General features: G+C 36.7%; 1 protein-coding gene across 5 annotated transcripts in view; it reads left to right on the top strand.

Annotated features, from left to right (window-relative positions):
- The window catches only part of GABA-B-R1 (gamma-aminobutyric acid type B receptor subunit 1), a 418,797-nt gene that overhangs the window by 215,418 nt on the left and 180,154 nt on the right, over positions 1 to 23,225 (top strand). For all 5 annotated transcript variants that reach the window (XM_023161124.2, XM_074182810.1, XM_074182811.1 and 2 more), the window contains one exon: positions 1,038 to 1,310. In XM_023161124.2, the coding sequence (XP_023016892.2) occupies positions 1,038 to 1,310 (273 nt within the window). The remainder of the gene's footprint in view (positions 1 to 1,037; positions 1,311 to 23,225) is intronic.

Here is a 23,225-nt window from a genome sequence, read left to right as displayed (position 1 = left end):
TGTATCTTTCCATTGTAAGTTCATTTTTTTTTGCTCGATATAATTGTTATTTTTCAGCTAATCTTTTTAATTTTTCACAGATTCTTTCAGCGATTTCAAATCAATTAATATCATATTAGACAATGGAAGTCGGAACTGATGAAATGCACCTCGAAACATTGTTAACCACCTTCAAACAAACTGAATTGAAGGCGTCAAGATTCAAGTACCTATACAGCTAAATATATGATAAGAAAATAATGAAATCAAAGACGCATTCTTTCCAAAGTAAAATATATCGATTTTCTTTCAATGGTGACATGTTATCTCAGTGTCTTACGAATCCAAACTCAATGGACAATGAATACTGCAAGAAACAGACATAATTTTTTGATGAAGACTCGTTAATACATGAGTTTATTCATGAAAAACTTATAATTGGCTATGTATACATTTCTCCTAATGTAGATGCAGATATTAACTGAGTTGACTGTTCATCTGTGGATGATCTGTGTTGTGAATATTGTGGAATTCATAATATTTTGGACACCTATTGGAAAAACGACGAGCATGAACTCACGGTGATGTGCCCCACAAATTCGTATTGTACTATTCTGATGAATAGTTTGAGAATTATTCAACTCAATCAAGTGACTTGATGAATTGAAAACCTCTGGAACCTGGAACCCTGGGACCTATTGAAAATACCTTTTCCCTAATAGAACAAAAATGCTGTCTCTCGACTAGCATTACGCAAATCAATTCTAATTGTAATTTTTTTGTTAGATAGTGTAAACATCAATACTTTCCTTCAGGATTTTAAATCCAAATGTGCACTGATCGTGGACACTATTGCGCCAAATGAATCACTAACTATTAGATCAAATAGTGTACCTTTTGGTTCGATACAGAAAGCCATTTCTTCTTCTATTCGATGTTTCAAGGACCTGGTCCAATTTTGCATCCCATTGACAAATTTGTATCTATTCATTAGCGTATAATGTTATAATTCTCAACAAATTCTTTCATTTTCATTATTATTTTGTTATTTGTTTCAGTACTGGTCTTCACCACTATGCAACGACAACGCTGCTATGAAAATCTTCTTGATTCTCTTATTTACCGGCTTCAGATTGGGCGGCGGCAAACGTTCTTTTTCCGATGATGGCAACGTGTTACATATCGGCGGCATTTTCCCCATTGCCGGCGAGGGCGGCTGGCAGGGTGGCCAGGCATGTATGCCGGCTGCCCATCTCGCTCTTGAAGATGTCAACGCCAGAAAAGATCTGCTTCCGGGATACGTCCTCAAATTGCACAGCAACGATAGCGAGGTAAGTTTTGGTTCTAAAGTTCAACTTTGATTGTGAAAGATCTACTCACGAGTCCCTTTCATATAGATAATAATAATAATAATAATGAGTTTATTCACCATAATGATCACAACAAAATATTATAAAATAGGGGTGAACAAACAAAGGCATCACAAAAGAAACATTTTCGAAAAAGATGTTTCTTGTGCGTGATATCGCCTAGTATAACATGAATTAATGAATGAATAATATACAATACATAGATAAATACACGAATATCGTAAAAACATGAATAAATACACAATACATAAATAAATATCATAAATATCATAAAAACATGAATAAATACACAATACATGAATAAATACACAATACATAAATAAATACACAATACATAAATAAATCCACAATATATAGATAAATAAACGAATAAAATGAATAAATAACTTGACAATATATATACATATATACACATACATATATACATATATAGATAGGCATGAATCATATGTTGTTATCGTTGTGAAAAGCTTACGATGTGAGGGTATTAATAACAATCGATTCAAGAGAAATGATTCGTTGATCTTCTGATAAAAAATAACTCCACCTAAAATGGCACGAATGCAATATTCTATAGCTTCGAAGTCAACATGTACATGAAGCGAAAAACTATTTCTTTGTGCTGCTTTTGTGTCATCTGGCTTGTCCATTTATGTCAAATCTTCGAGAAATACTGTTTGTTACATTTTTTGCAATTCTTTTCATGATATTCATTTAAAAAATCTTGTATCTTTCACTGATGTGGACAGGTTTTTTTTGGAATGATAAAGTTCCAAAGATTTTGATACACCCTTCGCTGGTTCAACGTACAAAGTTTTATTTTTATTGTACACACACAGAAATATTGGATTGTATAACTGTGGCACCCCCGGAAACTGGAGGCAAAGGCAAACTTAAAACTCTGTAGGAACGGATCTGCATCCATCCTTGAGAGTGGTACACACATGTTATCGGTGTCAAATTTGGGATAGACAAATATACAACGGTCCATCTCAAAACAGGGCGATAAGGGAATAACGGGGAAGATGTATAGCTCATAGTTGAAAGAATTTGGCACGTTCTTAATGCCATTCAGATGTATACTTACCGCGGGGTGGAACAACGCTTCTCACGAAAGGTGACAGCACTGAAGAACTCTCTCCGCGGTAAATGTCAGCACAAACTTCGATAGATCTGGTTACCAGGAATATCGGGGAAGCTACTAATACGCTTGCCGTTCTCATCTCACTCTACTCATTTGGATTAATGAAGTGGATCTGTGAGAAGCTGTATCAACTCAAAGTTAGGAAGTGAAAATTGATGCATCTACATCAAGGTGGTCATGGACTTTTCAGTTTGTAGTATCTACATGACGAAATGGTACTGGAGGGGGCCCTTCTCTGCATGATTCGCAACTATGAGAGAGCAGAAATAGAAGCAAATTTCTGTAGGGTATTTGCCTGAGCTGTTGATGAACTCAGTTTAGTTTTCGATACTAACTTGGTGATCTCAACTCTGTCACCAAGTTAGACCTGTTCAGCAAAAGGCCCACTTGAAAGCCATTGAGATCACTTCACTCCTGCAGCAATACAAGGATAAGCCCATGTACTGGGCCTCCTTCAAAAATATTTTAGACCTCGACTCATCAAAGCGCCTGACTTTTGCTTTTCTCAGATTGAGTGGGCTAAAGTACTACAGTCTCGTGATACGTATAGAGGTTCCTGAAAAATTACATCCCTCATGCGCTTGCTTCATTACTACCTACGGCACTTCAACGGTGTTGACCGGAATCGATATTGAATGAGAAACGCCGAATTTATTGGAACTATGCATTTCTCACCTCCAGGCTCATACCAGCTGATGAACCTGATTAAGTACATCTTGACCTTCAGAGCAAGACGATATTCGTCGAGTAGTTTTCTATTGGTTGTGAGAGAATATCGTCCAAAAATAGAACAAAAAAGGGATGAAATATACTTAAATTATCTTCGAATTCTACAGACTCTATCCATACCACTCTCTCGAAATGATTGTTTTGATTTTTGAAGTCCTTGGTGGAATTATACCCTCTTTACCTTTGAAACTTGAGCTCATGTCGATTGCCGCACTAAGGCAGAAATCTCAGCCGGACAAATGCGGAAAGCTGTTATTCTTGGCTCACTGCGACTGCTTAGGGCATATGATTCTTGAACCCAATGATGAGTTCCCTAAGGTATGGGTAGTGATTATTGGTTGATAATGCTGGTACGCCCTCTCGAATGTATCGGAGCTTTAAGGATGAGACTTGATCAACGGAACCTTGGGAAAAAAACAATAATGATGATAACAATTCATTTCCAAGAAGAATATAGATAATGTTTATACTACGGAAAAAAGAACAGAATGAAAAAGTACAGATGGAGTTCAACTTGAATGAAATGTATTACTTATATAAAAATTGATAATAATGAAAAATGAGAAATGAAACTCCCTTACACTTTTATGTGTAAGCAACGTTAATGCAGTTTCGTCCTACAAGGATATTTTCAAACGAACACAATGAACTCTTTTCATTGTATTCGTTTGAAAATGTGATATAAACACATAGTTAGTTTTATTTATCATTTTTCCTACCATTTCTTACCATTCTCCCACCACGTAGTAACCGCCACATCTATCAATATATTGATAATAATATAATAGTTTGCAACAGAAGATATTTCTTTCATTTTGCTGACGTTCTTCAATGATGGTTTAATCATCATTCAAACCACTATAGTGAATAGATTGTTTCCAATATCTGATCTAAATGGAAAACCCTACGATTTTTTGAATTCTTTGTTCAATATTTATGTTGACCACTACTTTTTTCTAAAATCAAATTTGAGAGTTTCAACTTGTTATTTGCCAGATCAATATAGGTGCAAAGTTTGAGTTTGTATATCTGTATTGATATGTCTTGAATATTTCTTGGTTTATATAAATCATTAGTCGGTTCCTTATATTCTAATTTGTAATAAAATTTCATAACTTCATTGAACAATATTTTCAGTAGTTTAGGCAGAGCATTTGATGATATCAAATATTGATATCAAATACTGCGGTTTCGAATGAAATAAGGAGAAATAAATACATTTTAAATATTTTACTGACAAAGAATTTCCAATATCGAAATATATTTCAAATATTTTGATTGAATTACAGGAGTTATTAGGATTGGTATCGGAATGAATATCTCGAAACATATACTGGTGAATAATTGAAAAGCGACAATCCAATTACATAAAACAAACGAACAGTATGGATTGTTGTTGAAACCTATATTTACAACTGTGTTTCAGCAGGAGAATGAAACATGTGAAAATTCAATAATGAAAATCAAACGGAATATTTTTTCTCAAAATTCATTAGAAACGAAAACAACGGTTTTATTCGGATACAATCAATGAACAGAATATGACACATTCCATTACAGTCGACCATCTTGAAAGTAGTACACTAAGAAATGTTGGGAAATATGAATACATTATCTGGAAAATCAATAAACGACTGCTGGTGAATTCTCATTGGGAGCGAGTTGGTTGAAAATTAAATCATTATCAATGAAACTTTCATTATATATCATCCATGCGTTATACATTATAATTCAGACTTGCATTGAAATGGTTGTTTACATAGTTTGAATAACCACAATGAGATAAACAGTGTAATTGTTAGTCTCTAATCTAAACATTTGTCTGATTGTGTTGTGTTAACAACACAAAAATGAAATGTTTACCCTGAATTCGTGAATCGAGACTTCTGCTACATTATGGTTGTAACTATAGAACTTCTCTTGCTTTGAAGAGGATTTTATTCTACCTACTAGATACGACTGAAAAAAACCTGAAAATTTCCACCGCTGCAGGCTTATTAAAATTCTGCAATCACAATTTTATTTTCAAAAAACAATTGTTATGTAAATAACTACATATTGAAAGAACATTTTTCCGCCGCAACTATCAAAACGTGATAAACTCCAAAATTAACGAACAGATTTTCTTACAGTTTTCACCAATGAACGGAACCATTCAAAAGGAGGGCCTGCGTGTCCAATTCATTTTTGAAGTTATTTTATCTTTGAGGCATTAGGAAAAAATGATGAGAGTGAATTCATACGATGCCCGCGAATGTCGTCGATAAAACCGAAACCCTGAAGTTAGCTTCTTCTTCAGTTTATTTGGCCGTTGCTTCTCAGTCGAGCGCATTTAGCCAGACTCCTTCTGTTATTAGTGAACAAAAGCTTCGTCCGGGGGCGTAGCTGTCTGGCTTGAGGCAATGTTGCCACCCTACGTTTCCTCATTTACTTTTTCATATATGAAAACACTTCCATTTTTCACAAAGGGTCTGCCAGTCCTCACAATATGACTTCCACAAATAATATATTTATTATCCCACCACTTTGTCAAATCAGTCGACATCTAATCTGATTCGAAATTGACTTCATTTTAAAGACGCCTCACTTTCGGAATCCACTCCGACAACGACATTCACGTGCCATCTTTGAGGACGGTCGTTATCGGCACAACCGTTCTTTGTCGCGATCGGAGAGAAACATTTCAGTTTTTCAAAATAACATCTACATCTACATACTCACGATATTTATTCAAGTATTTTTGAGCCTATGACACGTGTTTTGTGATTTATTGATTTGAAAATAATTTATTGTGATTATGAGTGATGAAAGTGGTTTTTACATATTACTTTGAGTACGTTCGTAGAATTTGAGGTTAACTGAAGGTATGTTTCATTTATTTACGTCATAAAATGAAATAAATGTTTACATTTATTAGGAATCACACATTAAGAGGTAAGACCTCGTTAGTCCTTAGCTCGCACAAGTTTCTCAACTTCTGAGAGTTGTCGTTCGTATGGGGGCGACAGCTGATTAACGGAAGACAGATTTTTTTTTAAACATTAGTATTTATTATGTTACAAGTGTACAAATGAATTGATAAAAGATACAAGTAATAATTATTGAAGTCAGGAAAAATTAATTCCAAATATCGATTCATTCAAATATGTTTTTCTTGAAGTAATCTTGAAATTTAGAATAATAAAATCTATCGTCAGGTTGTCTGATACAATATGACGATATTATGAAAAAGAATTTAGATTTGGAATATATGAATGAACTTAAATGAACGAAGTATCACTTCTTACGTGCATACATAAGCATACAAATACTATTTTTTCCATAAGTAGATTGTCATATGACGAAGTTATATGTTCAACCCTGAAAAGTTTTTATTGAAAGTGCTTTTTCAGCCTTTTGAGATCTAACGAAACAATTCTATACATATTGTTCCAATTCTTTAAGTCTTCAGAAAAGGCCGCAATAGCTTTCAAGGATAGCCTACTGCGTGACATCTGACTATGTGGCGACTATCAGGATATTCAAAATCTGTTTTTTCGTTAACCAGCTGTCGACTTCCTGGAAACGACAACTCTCAAAATTCGAATCTTGTGCGAGCTAAGGATAAACCAGGTCAACGTGTGATTTCTAACACGGGTTGGACGATAAGAAGTGAAAATTGATTGTCCAGCCTCGCGGCTTGAACCACCAGTTCACGCAGAGGTCGATTGAGTGAATGGAGAAAACCACCCATGTTAACCCACCAGGCTAACGTCATACCTAATCCCAATCGAATTGAATACTGCCAGTTACCTCAAGCATTTTATCCACAATTGCACTCCATCAGTATCTTAGGAGTCATTGCGAATTCGAAACTACCGCGCAACAAAATATATTCAAGCGGCCTGATGAACCAATGTGACACGCGTGATAAAAAAGTTTGCAACTGCCTTGATATTGTTTTGTAGATAGGTACCTACATTCTTTCAAAATTGAAATTGATAGTTGTGAACATACTTTTGTTTGAGTTGAGTTTGCAAGCTAATGCGGCACTATGATAAAATATGAAATGTAGGCATTTATACTCCGATGGGGCGAGTCGCTAGACTGAAATGCATATGTTCCCTCAAAGGAGTTTCGAGGAATATGGAGATCACTCTCTTTTCGATCTCCTTCCATTATTTCGTCCATGGGTTCCTTGATTCCAGGAAATTCGTGAATATGGAACGTGGTCCGTGAAACGTCTAAAATTAAGAACAATTCAAGGTGTTTTCAAATTCCATGACCCTCAAAAGGGTAAAATGAATTCGTTGAACCTCCTTGTGTCAAAATTTCTAGCACACCAGGAGGCGTTTCGACACCAATTCGTTATGTCTATCCGAACTTGGATAGACATTTTGGATAGACATTTTGGAATTCAAAATGCACCAAACATTCAATACCCTCAGCAGCCTCCGAACTAAAAATTCATACTTTTACATAAATCAAACAATGATAATTAGGAACATTCTCCAGGCAGATATCTTCATATTTCTCCCTCAAAACTACTTTATAATTTTGTCGTTTCCATTTTCTATCGAGACCCAGAGTTTCTCGTACGTTTATACTATTTTAATGAAGAAAAGAGTTTCGTCCTATAAGGACATTTTCAACCACTTTATATGAATATGAAAATGACCTTATAGGACGAAACTCCAGTAAGGTTAGTTACAAATAAAAGTGGTGAAAAACATAGTTTCAATTTTTTTTCTTCATTATGATTTCCTACCACGTAGTAACGGCTTCATCCATCAATTTATATTCTATTCGTGTTACTCATTTTGCGAACATCATTTTCAATATATTCGTTTGAATGAATCCAGTTTTATGTAAACGTAAAAAGCGGAGATCAGTTCCGGTTGAGGCGAATACTTTCCAAAAAGTTGAGTGGAAACTGATGAAATATGGAGATTTTCTCTTTGAACTCGGCAGAGTCAATCCAAACTACTTTGTTGAAACGGTTGTTCTGATTATTGGAGTTCTTGTTATGGAATGATACCCTCTCTGCTCTCGGAACATAAGATCAAGTCGTGTTGCTTTGTCCGGACAAACGTCGAGGGCTGCCATTCCTAGCTCATTGTATCTGCTTAGCGCACATGATTTTTGGACCTAGTGATCACCTCCATACGGTGTGGAGAGTGGTTATTAGCTGATGATGCCGACCCGCCTTCCCGAAGGCTGAAATATATTCGTATATTTCGTACAGATCTTTATATGGTGTCATGAAATATTTGCAAAAACGTTTCGTTCATCAACGGTAATTTTCAATTTTTTTTTAATACACACCTGTATTCCTCTGTGTGATTTCCAACCATTGTTGCGGTGCATTCAGTCATGTATCACACCCAATATGTATTATCAACCGTTCACGTTCAATATAATATGGACCAGATTTTTACTTTCATGTTCCGAAAGCACGTATCTTTCATTTTGGAACAGAGCTCATGACAAAACCATTGTAATTTTGCATTCTCTACTGAACAATAGAATAAGTAGTTTCAATTGAATGATTAAGTTACATTGGGACCATGATGCAGAAAAGGATGGAAACATGTAACTTTTCATTAATGAGTCCTGTTCATTCATATTTACCACGATATCGATTTTTGGAATAATTTTTAATGAAATATGCCTGAAAAAACATTCCTTATACCTGTCGATGTCAGGCGAAGCAAACTCACTGTGTGACCGAATCTATTTCTGAAGTTGTAGTAGTATCTCATACCGATGTTTTCAATTTCATGTAAGCACTGCTGCTTATGAAGTAAGGGCTTACAACCCTAAAAACAAACTAGTTCTGCCGTTATGACAGTAGATGGTTGAAATATTTTTTTGTGGAACTGTCATTAAAAGTAACATTTTTAATGGTTGTCAAGGATTTGAAAGATGATGTTTACAAAGTAGCGTGTTGATAATATTTTTAACACCAGTGTAAAAATATTTTTAACACCAGTGTTAAAAATATTTTTAACACAATTTTTTCAACCAAATGGCAATAAACAAAACATAACTATTCAATTTTCAAGAAAGTTTCATTATGAACAATAGATATACATACAATTGAATTCTGTTACATATATATTATATACATTAATTACATTATTATTATTATTATTTGTGAACAATAACATGGAAAATATAATTAGAACAACTGCTAATATTTAAACCTTGTGATCTTGAAGATGCTTGTAATATATTTGAACTATCTGAGGTGACAATTTCATGGGCATCAACATCTAATTCTTGAAGAACAGGACGATGCTGTTACGCTGAAGTTAGCTGTTGGGATTATTCTTCCAGCCATAGCCTTTTTATAAGAGATGGATTGATCGATCTAACCCTCAGCTACTGTTGTAGACTTTCATCCTCCGTGCTTCTTAATATCCTTTATATTTGCTCCTGATTCTGCTAGCAAAGAAGCAGAAGATCTTCTGAAACAGTGACCTGCATATTTCATTAGTTCCGAGAGGTAGCAATGGTAGAAGGCATTTTCCCAAACGTGTTTATACCAAATGGGTTGGCACTGCATTTATAATTTGAGTATTTCAGAAAAAAAACATAGGTGATTGATAACAGAAGGGCGTAATGCAACGTATTTATGAAAATAGTCAATGTTTCTGCCAATAAGGAATTTTCGTTTTTGTATTTGGAGTTTCAACAATCAATGATTCATCCATTAATTTGATGCCTTCTATTCTAAATGGCACAGCTCTTCAGGCTGGCAGGCTCCATATATTAGAAAAACAGTAGCAACTTTTATCATCAAATATTTTTCATCTAGCGCCTCATTTATAAACCTCTGGACTAGTTCAAACGTAAGATTTTTTTATCATTCTGGGCCTATAACTTTAATTTTTTTGCTTTGAGAATGCTATTACTTCGAAATATTTACTTGTATCAACACCATTTTTAACGAGCGAACTCGACTTTATCATTGAAAACCTGCTCCACAAAGTTGACGAGTTCCATATTTTTGATTTCTCGTCTAGATAGACTAACAAAAAAATTAGAATATGCGATGTCGTACTGCTGAGCCGATATTTTTGGTAATAATTCAGTTGAAGCTCCTTTTGCAGCCTCTTCAATATCGTCAGGAACACACAATTCCATTTTATCCATTTTATTATGAAAACAGGACAGTTGTACAAAAAACTTTGTATGATATTTGTGTTAAAAGTAAGTTTTATTTTGTTCGTTAAATTTCTCAACTCGCTACGCTCGTTTCGCAAACTTTTTCACTCACAAAATGAAACCTTACTTTTAACACTCATATCACAAATAACTGTTATTCTGAGTAGTCTAGAGAAATGTATATTTGCTGAAGGCAAAGCTCTTGACTGTCATCAATAAAAATATAAACTTTCAAATTTTCAATGCACTGGCCTGTTACTTGGTAGAAATCAATATTAAACATTTTTGCAATAAAGACTTGATTTACAATACGTTCTTCACTATTTTACAATGTAAACTGCACAAATCATCGATCTCAACTACTAATATACCTAACCCTAATATCCACATCAACTAGCAACTTACCACAGCATGATCCGAATACTCATTAGTATCGCTATAAGTCAACAAAAAACTTCAATGAAGAAATAAAATAGATGACAGTAAATAACAACTACAATCAGGACATGATTCATCACATCGCATCGTCGATGCAAACTATTCAAACAAGCCATTAAATAAGTATGTATTCATACCAAAAATAATACTGGCAGTTTCAGCACACTGACATATATAGGGAAAACATCGGAAAAGATTAGTAGACTAATAAAATAATGGAACATCAAGAACATCAATACAAGACTGATAACACCTTAGGTAGACATATAAAAAGACAAATTCAAAATAGACAAGGACAACAAATTGGGTCTCTACAAACTATAATGGAGCTCGTGTCCAGAAGTTCATATTGGAAAAACATCCAGAAGTTTCAAAACCAGAATCTCAGAACACAAAACTGGTTCTGAATTAGAGAAAACCAATCTGTTGGAAAATAAACACGACGTCGACATAAACCATGATGCACTACAAACAGAAAATCAAAGACAAAAATGAAACCTGGGAATTGATGAACGTTAAACCTCAACAACGAGTCAATCTATCACCACTGTTAAATCAATTTTTATGAAAAATTCTCTAGAAATAGTGGAATCATCAGTAACGATAATATACTTGCTTTGTACCTGCTGCATACCTGCTTTTGAAACTACCTGTTCACCAATTAGTAATCTCTAATTATTGTGGTCGATGATTTGTAAAAATAGCATTGTGAAGTAGTGTAGAGTACCAGTTCGACTGAGGACACTACTAGGTAGTGAAACGTGTATTGGAATTATCATGAATAGAAACATTCAGAATAGTTCATATTATTAGTAATCATGTTTTTCTATTATGAATGACTTTCTGTACGAAAAGAAATACTGGATTGATAAAGTTATTTGTTGTTGATTCATGTTGATGAGCGTCATTTATTTCACCGACATAGAAGGATCAAAAATATCAAATCATCAATGATCAGAAAATAAAGGTTTCAAATGAATAGACACGTCGCTCAGAAACAGGACTTTGATATTGATGGTTCTCCTCAAGATAAACGCAACGAAGCAGGGGAAATGTGTCCGTAAGTATATCAATTCTCTCATAAAACGCGACCCGGGATGCAAAGCGGTTTCGCTATTTGGTGGAGTAGTGAATCAACCTTAGCTCAGTAATATTTGTAGGTAAATATATGTCCATGAATATATCCTAGAGTAGATAAATTCTGTTTTGTTTACAGAAGGGAAATTGAAATTTGGTTAGTGTATTAGTAATTTGGGTTCGAACCCAACAACTATTCATAGAAAGGGTCAGTTGGAAGGAAACATATTGTTAACACATTGAAACACATTGTTAACGACAACATAGCTAGTTTGGTAACCTGCATAGAAGTTTTTCATATCGTGAAACAAGGTGATTTCTGTTTCACAAAATGAAATTTCATAAAAGAATTCTACCATTTTTCATGAAAAATGTTCTATGATTTTTTTTGTTTTCAAGTATGTTTGAAGTTATGAGTAGAGTCCTTGGTGTGATTGATTGAACTCTTTTCCAATATGGAATATTTTGTCGAAAATATTGGATGGTCTGCACCCTTGATGGAAAGATCCAGTAAATGTCAGCATTCCATTTACATATGCACTGTTGAGCATACATCAAGTGACAGTGCTGAAATGTAAATTTTGTTTGGTAACAGGATTAGTTATTTTTGGAGAAATAAAACGAAACCAAACCAACCAAGATAAACATAGTTTATTAATTGATCTGTGAAAACTTTCTCAAATGCTATGTTGGTCGAACTGAACATTATCTTCAAATACGAGTTTCAGAATATATGACAGATTCTTATCAAGAATTACGCATCCCTTGTTGAATACATTCTTTCATTTTGAATATCCGACTTTATATGTCCTGTCGAATATTGGCAACACCGAAGAACCGGGCGCTAAACACCCAGCGTCTACCCCTCCATGCACAGCTACCTGCTGAAGGGTTTTTTCCATCCTAACATCCCAAGACAAAGACACTTGCAATAGACACTCTTTACAGTGAACACATTTCATATTTAACATTTTGTTAGTTTTCGCAATAAAGCGTTAGTAGTGAATGTGGTGCCATTTTATTCAAATACAGTCCACAAAAATTCAAAACCACATATAACATTTTGGTCCATTCGAGACGGATTGGATATACTATTTTTGATCTTAGTGCAACGAACGATATTCATCTTCACAGACGAGGAGAAGAAAAAGAAAGTGAGTCCGTTCCATATTATTTCTTTCCTTGACACATTCCTTTGCTTTGACTCGCAAGCAGATTACTTCATTTCATTAGACTGCTTGTCAATTCATTATAGATTCAGCTCGCATTCTGTTGTTATTCTCAAGGTGTTTTGTCGATTTCATATAGTCCAGAATGGCCGAGTCTGAAATTCAACTCGTAGAAAAATTGCGTAAGAAACGTAGTGTTTGTAAATCAAAACTGACAATTTTCAATAAATTCATTATTCACTTAGAAAACAAATATCCAGATAAATGTATTACGGACTCGGATGTTCTCTTTGATCTCCAGGCGAGACTAGAGAGAATTAGTAGATTAATTGAGGACTACGACAAGGTTCAAAGCGAAATCGACTCATTAAATTCGGTCGATACAATAGTCGAAGAAAACGAGCGGGAATCGTTCGAGACAAATTTCTTTGCATGCGTCGGTAAAGCTAAACGATATTTGGCGTCTGTAAGTGCGGGCGGTGAGGAACAAGACGAAACGCACAGTAGGAAATCTTATGCATCGGGTCATGCACCGTTGCCAGATGGCATAAATAAACTAGAGATCAGGGAAACGCGTTTACCTGAAATTACACTTAAGATTTTCGACGGCTCTTTAGATTCGTGGCCCGAATTCAGAGACACTTTCGAATCTATTATTCATTCGCGAACAAACATATCGGATATTGAGAAATTTCATCACCTTAGACGACACCTGACCGAAGAAGTGTACGAGCATATCGGTAGCTTAGACTATAGTAGTGAAAATTATAAATACGCGTGGCAAGCGATATGTAAAAGGTATAACGAATCTACCGATTTGACGCAACATCATTTAGAACGACTTTTTGAGTTAGAAAAAATTGAGATCGCTACCTCAACGGGAATCCGCAAGGTTGTGGATGCCACTAACAACAGATTGAAGGCTTTGAGTACGTTAGGGGAACATACTGAACACTGGGGTACGTTTATCATTTTCATGACTCTATCGAAATTAGACGACGACACGTCCGCGAGATGGCAAGAAGTAAAACAAAAGTATGAGCGCCCAAGTTGGCAAAACTTCTCGGACTTCCTGGAAAAACGTGCAATTTTACTTTCTAATATCGAGAAAGGTAAATCCGCTAAGTCCGTATCAAACTCGACAACCAAAGATTTTCCTTCAGCACATAAAAATGTGAATACAAGACGCGACGACAAACATGGTAGAATTAAATCATTCATTTGTTCAAACGAATCGAATGAAGCTCCTATCATTAGATGCCCTAATTGCAAAAATCCACATTTCATCAGTGAATGTTCAGATTTTAAAAAATTGACGATTAAAGACAGACTAGAACGCGCGAAACAAAGGGGACTTTGTATTAACTGCTTGAAACCTGGTCACTTGGTACGTCAATGCAGGTCTAGTTCTTGTAAAATTTGTAAGTCTAGACACCATACAATGCTCCACATAGACAAGGCTACAAATCTGAATTGCGAAGCCGAACCCTTTCGACAAACTAACGAAACTATCACAGCATTCTCAGCTTATAGCGCCTGTAATAGCCAAGTCATTCTCTCGACAGTCACGGTTCGAGTTCGCGACAGTTCGAACAAGGTGCGCTTTGCCCGTGCACTACTAGATCCAGGGTCTCAAAGTAGCTTCATCACTTCTGAACTCTGTGAACATCTCAAATTGGAAACCGTTCATACTCAGCTCGTGGTAGGTGGTCTCAATGAGACGTATTCTCAAGTGAAACATCGTTGCAACTTGAACATTCAATCAAACACGAATGATTTCTCACTAAACGTTTCGTGTCTAGTAGTTCCACAAATAACGGGGGATTTGCCTAACTTCAAAATTGATTTGGGAAAACTTGATATACCCCAAAACATCCAGTTAGCCGATCCCAATTTCCACATTCCGAACAGAATTGACATCTTAATAGGAGCAGATCATTTTTGGGAAATTATTTGTGTAGGAAAAATCAATTTAGGTTTTCACGGACCTATTTTGCAGAAGAGCAGATTTGGTTGGATAGTCGCGGGTCCTATCCAAGCTAGTAGCTTTCCCGTAGTACAGTGTAATTTCTCGAAAAACATACAGATAGACAAACAATTAGAGCGCTTCTGGTCGATAGAGGAATTTCCGTACACGAAGGCACTATCTCATGAAGAGATTTTAGCTGAAACGCATTTTGTTGAAAACACCAAGCGAGACGAAAAAGGGCGTTTTGTTGTTAGCATTCCACTCAAACTCGACCCCGAACTGCTCGGAGATTATCAGGAAGTCGCGAAAAAACGATTTCTGGGGCTAGAGCGGAAATTGCAAAATTTTCAAACCTTTGGCGATCGGTATAGGAAATTTATTGATGAATATCGTGCACTTGGACATATGGTGAAGGTCACTGAACCTGATAACGCAAAAAATGTCTACTATATGCCACATCACGGAGTCATCAAAGAAGCTAGCCTTTCAACTAAGCTCAGGGTGGTTTTCGATTCATCTTGTTCAACCACAAGCGGGTATTCATTAAATGACCTGCAACTAGTCGGGCCGACTATTCAGTCGGATTTGTTCTCGATTCTACTTCTCTATAGAAAACACAATTTCGTGATTGCGGGTGACATTGAGAAAATGTATCGCATGTGCCCAGTCGACCCTACTCAGAGATCTCTGCAAAGGATTCTTTGGCGTGATAATCCCGAGAATCCAGTAGATACCTACGAATTAACGACAGTCACTTACGGCACTTCCTCTGCTGCCTTCTTAGCCATACGCTGTCTCTATCAGTTAGGGGTTGAATGTGAGGATGCCGCGGCGGCTGAGGTGATTAAGCACCATTTTTATGTTGATGATATGCTAACGGGGGGTGCTACAGTAACAGAAACTGTTGAAACTGTCAACAAAGTTATCAAGGTTCTTGAATCGGGAGGTTTTCATTTACGTAAATTCATTTCAAACAGTTCGGAAATTTTACAACGCTTGGTATCGAAAAATGACACTCAATTAGTAGATCTCGGCGTAAATGAAAACGCGAAAACCCTTGGTATGATATGGAATGCCTTAACAGATCGTTTTTTATACAAAATATCAGTAGGAACTTCCACCAGGGTTACAAAACGTACGGTTCTCTCCGAAACTTCTCAAATCTTTGATCCTTTGGGACTACTGAGCCCGTCGATTCTACTAGCCAAACTCATCATGCGTGACATATGGATGGAAAAAATTGATTGGGATGAATCCTTGCCATCAAACTTACACACTCGTTGGTTGCGGTTTCGGGATGAACTGAAGGATTTCAATGAACTTTCTATACCTAGAAGAGTTATTTGTCCCGAATTCGTATCGCTAGAAATCCACGGATTCTCGGACTCGTCTGCGCATGCGTATGGAGCGTGCGTCTACATAAAATCATGCAACTCTCGCGGTGAGGCTTTCGTGAATTTAGCTTGCGCGAAATCTAAAGTAGCGCCTCTGAAGATTCAAACTATACCACGTCTAGAGCTCATCGCTTCCTTGCTAATGTGTCGAATGGTTGATAAGATTAAAAACTCGCTAAAGTTGAAGGTAGATCTTATCACGTACTGGACAGATTCAACTGTAGTGTTAGGTTGGATAGCAACGCCGGTCAACTTATTGCAAGTTTTCGTAGCCAATCGTGTTGCCGCCATCCAAGAGCTAAGTGACTCAGCGAATTGGCGTCACGTGCCCACTGAGGACAACCCTGCTGACCACGTGTCGCGAGGCATCGTACCCGGTATGCTCGGTTCATTGAAAATTTATTGGTGTGGATCGAGTTGGCTGCAAGAGAGCGAAGGAGCTTGGCCCTTCATGCCAACAAAAACTTCGACACTACCCGAACTCAAGAAAGTTGTGTTTGCTCACAAGGCTACCATTGAGACTCTCGATATATTCGAAAGATATTCAAACTTAGCAAAAATTCGTAGAATAGTAGCCTATTGCTTGAGATTTCGAAAAAACTCTTCGTGTCATAAAGATGATCGAAATTTAGGGCCGCTCACATGTGATGATATCGATAGCGCAAATTCACGTTTAGTTCGTTTAACGCAAAATACGTCCTTTCGTAATGAAATTCGCTCCATTCGCGAAGGGAAAGGTTTAGATCGATCCAGTAAAATACTGAAACTAAATCCTTTTCTTGACGAGCAAGAAATTTTGAGGGTTGGAGGAAGGCTGGCCAATTCGAACTTTCCTTTCAGTCAGAGACACCCGATTTTATTGAATAATAAATGTCAGTTCACTGAGTTGCTGTTCTCATTGGAGCATACACGATTGATGCATGCTGGACCTCAGTTATTATTAGCACATATTCGACAAACATACTGGCCAATTGCTGGTCGCAGCCTAGCTCGACGGATAGTGCATGAATGTGTAACGTGCTTCAGAACGAAACCCACCATAACCAACCCTCTCATGGGAAATCTTCCGGCCACTAGGGTGAATCCTTCTCCTCCGTTTTTCATCTCATCGGTAGATTACGCTGGACCTTTCAAGGTCAAGGATCGACAAGGTCGTGGTTGTAAGATAAGCAAGGCCTACGCTAGCGTTTTCGTCTGTTTCACCACTCGCGCAGTTCATATAGAGTTAGTGCCTGACCTAACTAAAGATTCATTTATCGCAGCCTTTAGGCGTTTCATAGCAAGGCGAGGAAAACCGTCTCGAATATATTCTGATAACGGAACCAACTTTGTTGGAGCTTTTAATGAGCTTCATGATCTCGGCGTTTTCCTCAAAACAAATTCGAAAAACATAGCCGAAACAGTAGAAAATGAAGGCATTTCATGGTCCTTTATTCCAGCGGCTTCTCCGCACTTTGGTGGTCTCTGGGAGGCTAGCGTGAAATCGATGAAACACCATTTGATACGCGTAGCGGGAAATGCATTACTCACCTTCGAGCAGTTCTACACACTGCTAGTGCAAATCGAAGCAATCCTCAACTCGAGACCCATGCACCCACTATCTTCTGACCCATCAGACCTCAATCCCCTCACGCCCTCTCACTTTATCATCGGCCGTCCCATGATCTCCATCGCAGACACTAATCTGCTAGCAGTTCCTGACAACCGGTTGAAACACTACGAGCGAGTTCAGCAGATCCAACAGCATTTCTGGAAACGCTGGTCCTCAGAGTATGTATGCGAGCTCCAAGTGCGTACCAAGTGGAGAACCAACCAAGAGGCACTAAGGAAGGACGACCTAGTCATAATCAAGGATGACGACCTCCCCCCATTCAAATGGGCCCTCGGACGAATCGTATCAGTACATCCTGGAAAAGATGGTATTTCTAGAGTGGCCACGATCCAGACCAAGGCAGGCCTCTTGCGACGAGCCTTCTCCAAAATCTGTGTTCTACCCAAAGCAGATAGTTTTTCATTGAAAGAAGGTGGTTCTTTCAAGGCGGGGGCTATGTCGAATATTGGCAACACCGAAGAACCGGGCGCTAAACACCCAGCGTCTACCCCTCCATGCACAGCTACCTGCTGAAGGGTTTTTTCCATCCTAACATCCCAAGACAAAGACACTTGCAATAGACACTCTTTACAGTGAACACATTTCATATTTAACATTTTGTTAGTTTTCGCAATAAAGCGTTAGTAGTGAATGTGGTGCCATTTTATTCAAATACAGTCCACAAAAATTCAAAACCACATATAACATGTCCAGTCATATCATAATTCTTTCGAAACAAATACTTCTATATGAACACTGAATTATACAGAAGATAATAAACTATTATTATTATCATTATCATTATTTTTTTTCACTGTAGTGTGCGCTGGTCAGGCCCTATCCCCCGAAGCCCCGATACATTCGGGAGGGCGCGCCAGCATTATCAACCAATGACCACTCCCCATACCGTGAGGTAAGTGATCATTGGGTCCGAGAATCATGTGCCCTGAGCAAGCGCAGTGAGCCAAGAATGACAGCCTTCAGCATCTGTGCGGTTAAGATTTCTGCCTTAGTACGACAAGCCGACTGTCATCTTCTAGGCACTTGAGGAGTGCCTAGAAGATGACAGTACTACCAACTGTCGAAAGCGAAAGCGTATCTATATCTATCGTTCATAATAAAACTGCCTCCAATTGTTTTGTTTATTGCTATTTGCTCGAGAAAAATCGTGTTGAAAACACTTTCAACACAAGTTTTGAAAATATTTTTATCACACCACTTCGTTAACTTGACAATCATTAAAACTGTCACTTTCAATGACAATCGTACAAAAAAGTGTTATTTGAATATGTTGATCAACGATTATCATCAAAAGTAACGGCCAATTCCGTCATATATCATAAGAGAAAACCTGATAGATGGTTTGACGAAAGGGATGTTTGTGTGCTTTCCGAAATCAGCTGTCTTCTATGGATCTTCAATCTTGGGGATATTTTGAATCCGTTGTTCATGAAACCTAATCTGCTGATATAATGATGCCTTAAAAGAATCATCGATCAATTTCCCTCACAGAAATGTGATAGAAATTGATCTGTATGCACACTGATCAAAATTTTGAACAGTAACTTGACGCATAAAACTGGAATTTCTCAGATGAAATGAATCTAAGAAGATACTTCTTTCACACACCAGGACAAGGATACTTCAAGAAAAAGTGTTTTAAAAAATCAACAAAAACGAACTACTCTAACACTTTCAAAATTATTTTACGTACATTTGCGACTATACTTCAGTTTCAACTTCAAAGGACAATAATTATCTCTTCAATTTCCATACAAGACGAAAAGACCTTCGCAATTTCTGAATTTCCTGTTCACAAAATAATATTCATGAATTATTGTTGAATTATGTCATATACATTCATGTTGTGTGTGTTCTCACCAGCACTTCGTCTGCCACTGAATTGTCAGGATCAGAACAATCAAAAGTTGTATTCGATTCGTCTGGAACAAAGTTCCACAGAAGTAATGATTTTGGTGTTCCCTTCACCGACGAAAATGAGGACAACTGAGCCATTAAACTGTAGGCAACTCAAGTAAAGAAAACTCATTTTCTCCGGAAAACTTTTCCATCAATAAACGGTTTCCAGTGTTTCTGTAGATTGTGAAACATAATATTCGTTCGCTAGTGGGAAGAAAAATTCTTTCTTGTTTTCTGGATTCGTATTCAGAATTTGTACTTAGGATCAAATAAATTTTCATAGTTCAGTTCATTAGAATTTTTCCACTGTGTCTTCTAGTTCAGAAAGGATCTAGGACATATTTTCTGAAAGTTCGATTGATAATATATTTTCAACATCAGATATACTGGCAGGGCGGACAGAAAAGTTACTGTCTCCAAAAATCTCGTTACCGGCATAGGCGCAAAAATCCTAGTGCCAAAAACCGAACTAGGTTTGTTAATTCTCGTAACAGCTGCAAACTTAGAATGAATGAAAGCGAAGAACTTCAGAAAATTAGAGAATTAAGGATGAATTGCTTGTCGGTAGCTGAAGCTGTTAATCAGAACTTTACAAAATTCACAATTCCACCACTAACACAAGCGGATGATTCAATTGCAATAACAGCAATAGAAAAAGCAAATCTACTAGCTGAACAATTTGCGTTCCACTCCACTTTAGATTTTCTGGGAATGGCACTACTCACTATTTCCACACTAGAATCCACAATGCCGAAAATTACATTTTGACAGCGTCTAGTAAAGCAAATTTTGAAACAGCATAATATCAACAAGGCGTCTGGTCCTGGTGGAGTGTCCGTTATCGTACTCAAAAAGTGCACAAATGAACTCGCACCAGTATTTTGCAGACTTGTCAACCTGTCATAAAGAAAATGGGTTTTTCCTTCTTGTTGGAAGATTGCTCGCGTTAAGCCTATTCCCAAAAAGGGCCAGTCGCTTTGCTATCAGTGATATCAAAAATCATGGAGAAAATCGTAAACCACCATATCCTGAAACATTTGAACGGCTTCAACATCTTGAGCGATAATTCATATGGCTTTCGGAAACAAAGATCAACAAGAAGATAAATGTCTCCGACAATTCCGCTTTCTGCTTAAATAAGTTTATTGAGGTTTGAAATTAACACCAATATGTTTTCGGCACAATCATGTCGCTTGAACTCTGTACTCTGTACCAAACCAGAAAACTGTACACGCCTCAGAAATGTTTGTTATAAAGCTCAAATCAGACCTTCTTTGAAGTATTGTTCTCATGTATTGAGCTCTTCTCTCAAACATATCCTGAAGTTTCTGGATTCCATCCAGGAAAGAGTCACCCGCCTGATTGGAGACGCGAACATCACGTGCAACGTCGAAGAACGGTTGGAGATTTTCCTCTATTCTATAGATACTTTCACTTCACTGTTTGAGAACTCTTTCATCTAGAGAACTGCATTTATGTGGAATGAACTTCCTGCGAACGTTTTTCCAAATGGATTCAATTCATAGCGATGCAAATCCAATATAAAACGCTACTTTCGCACAGGCGCCGCTTTAAGAGCGCCTAAAGGATTTTTCTGTAGTGCTTGTGTTTTGTCCTTGAGAAAAACATGCATCTCGACAGAAGTAGGGAGTCAATTCGAAAATTTTTGGCCCTCAATGACTCTCTTTCAAGAAATAATGTCAGAAATTGTGAAGACATTCAATTTCAGATGGATGGCCATGAAAACAAATAAATTACGAGAGATAAATCCCGACATGCGCTCCCAGAACCACCAATCGGTCCAAAGAAGCCGTCAAATCATTCTTACTCATTTAAAAATCGGACACCATCAACACAACACCTTATGGAGAAAGAATATGCTGCAGAATATGATGCCTGTGGTGTGATCAACAGTATTGGATCAAATGTAATTATATCAAATTGTTTCTCCACTAATAACTCCTCGCGGTTGATGCAGTTATTTTGAAATAAAATTGAAATTCACAAGGGGATGCGTTTTGACAAATATTTCAGCCCCCTTGGTTATCAAAATAAACTTTAATAGGAAAGAAAGGAAGGCAAGTTGCAAATTATTGATTTCTTTCCATGTCACATTTCTTTCCTAATAGTTTCCAAAAAAATATTGTTTTGAAAAGTAGACTTTTTTTTTTGTAGACATTAATGAGTGGTTAAAATTCTATACTGAATCAGTAATTATGTTTGATAATGAACAAATAAATTGCGAAAATGAATAATTTTCAGGAGCAGTCACAGGTATGCTCATATCTAATTTGGTAGTGTTCCAAAACTTGGATATATTTACTGCAGGGCCCACAGAAACTTACCTTTTTTGATCTGGTCGAAGTCTTTGATACTGTCAGCCATCAAGTCATATTGAATGCCTTAAAAACAGTGGATTTAGAAACGATGCTTCTGGAGAGGAAGGGAACAATATGTTAACATCGAGAACAATTTTAGCTCTGGAAGAGAGGTTCAATTTGACGCCCCAAAGAACAGTTTTCGGGACAATCTAATTCCTGTTCATCTAAACACGCATTTTCATTCACCAACTGATGAAGAAATAGGTAGCTTTGTAGACGACATTGCTCAAAGATACTCCAAGGTTGAACCTGAAACGTAAAAATATTGAAATCATTTTCATTAGTATCGACACCAGTAAACCCCTGACAATCAAGCTAGAAGAACTGCATTTTCCCAACTCACAATTCACTCGTCAAACTCACAGGAGTATTTGAAAATCAGCTTTCAACATAATGGTGCAAAAATGTGGAAATTTGAAGAAATTATCGTGACATTAACATGGAATGAGATATGCAATGCAATCATTTCATAAAGAAGTTGAGGTTGGTACTATCTATCAGAATTTAAATATATGAACAGATTCTTGAAATAAAAGCTTTGATTTATTGAATGATTGTGTGAATGATTCTAAAAACACAAAAATGGATTATGAGTAATATTAAGATATATCCCAGTGACACACTTTCTAAACAAATCTCAAATTTTGGGTATCAGACAAATTTCCGTCTCAATTCTCGTAATATTCTAACATGAAAATACATCTGTTATATTGAGAAACCATCAGCAACCGTACAATGTTTCGCATATGTTGAATACGGTATGACAAAAAAGTCTTGAATATTTTGTACCAAAAGTTTGTGATTTCATACCGTCTGAATTGAGTCTTCTATACTCACTTAAAAAAGTGAAGATTCTTGAAAATATCAGGAAATGAAAAACAATATTTATTTGAATTTTTTCATGTACGAATGTTC

Source organism: Leptinotarsa decemlineata, unplaced genomic scaffold (genome assembly GCF_025532065.1).
Source record: "Leptinotarsa decemlineata unplaced genomic scaffold, Ldec_3_MD MMD2_tig00026328_RagTag_RagTag, whole genome shotgun sequence".
NCBI classification, from domain to species: domain Eukaryota; kingdom Metazoa; phylum Arthropoda; class Insecta; order Coleoptera; family Chrysomelidae; genus Leptinotarsa; species Leptinotarsa decemlineata.
Note: the sequence above shows the minus strand (reverse complement) of the source record. Positions and strands in the feature narration are given on the sequence as shown.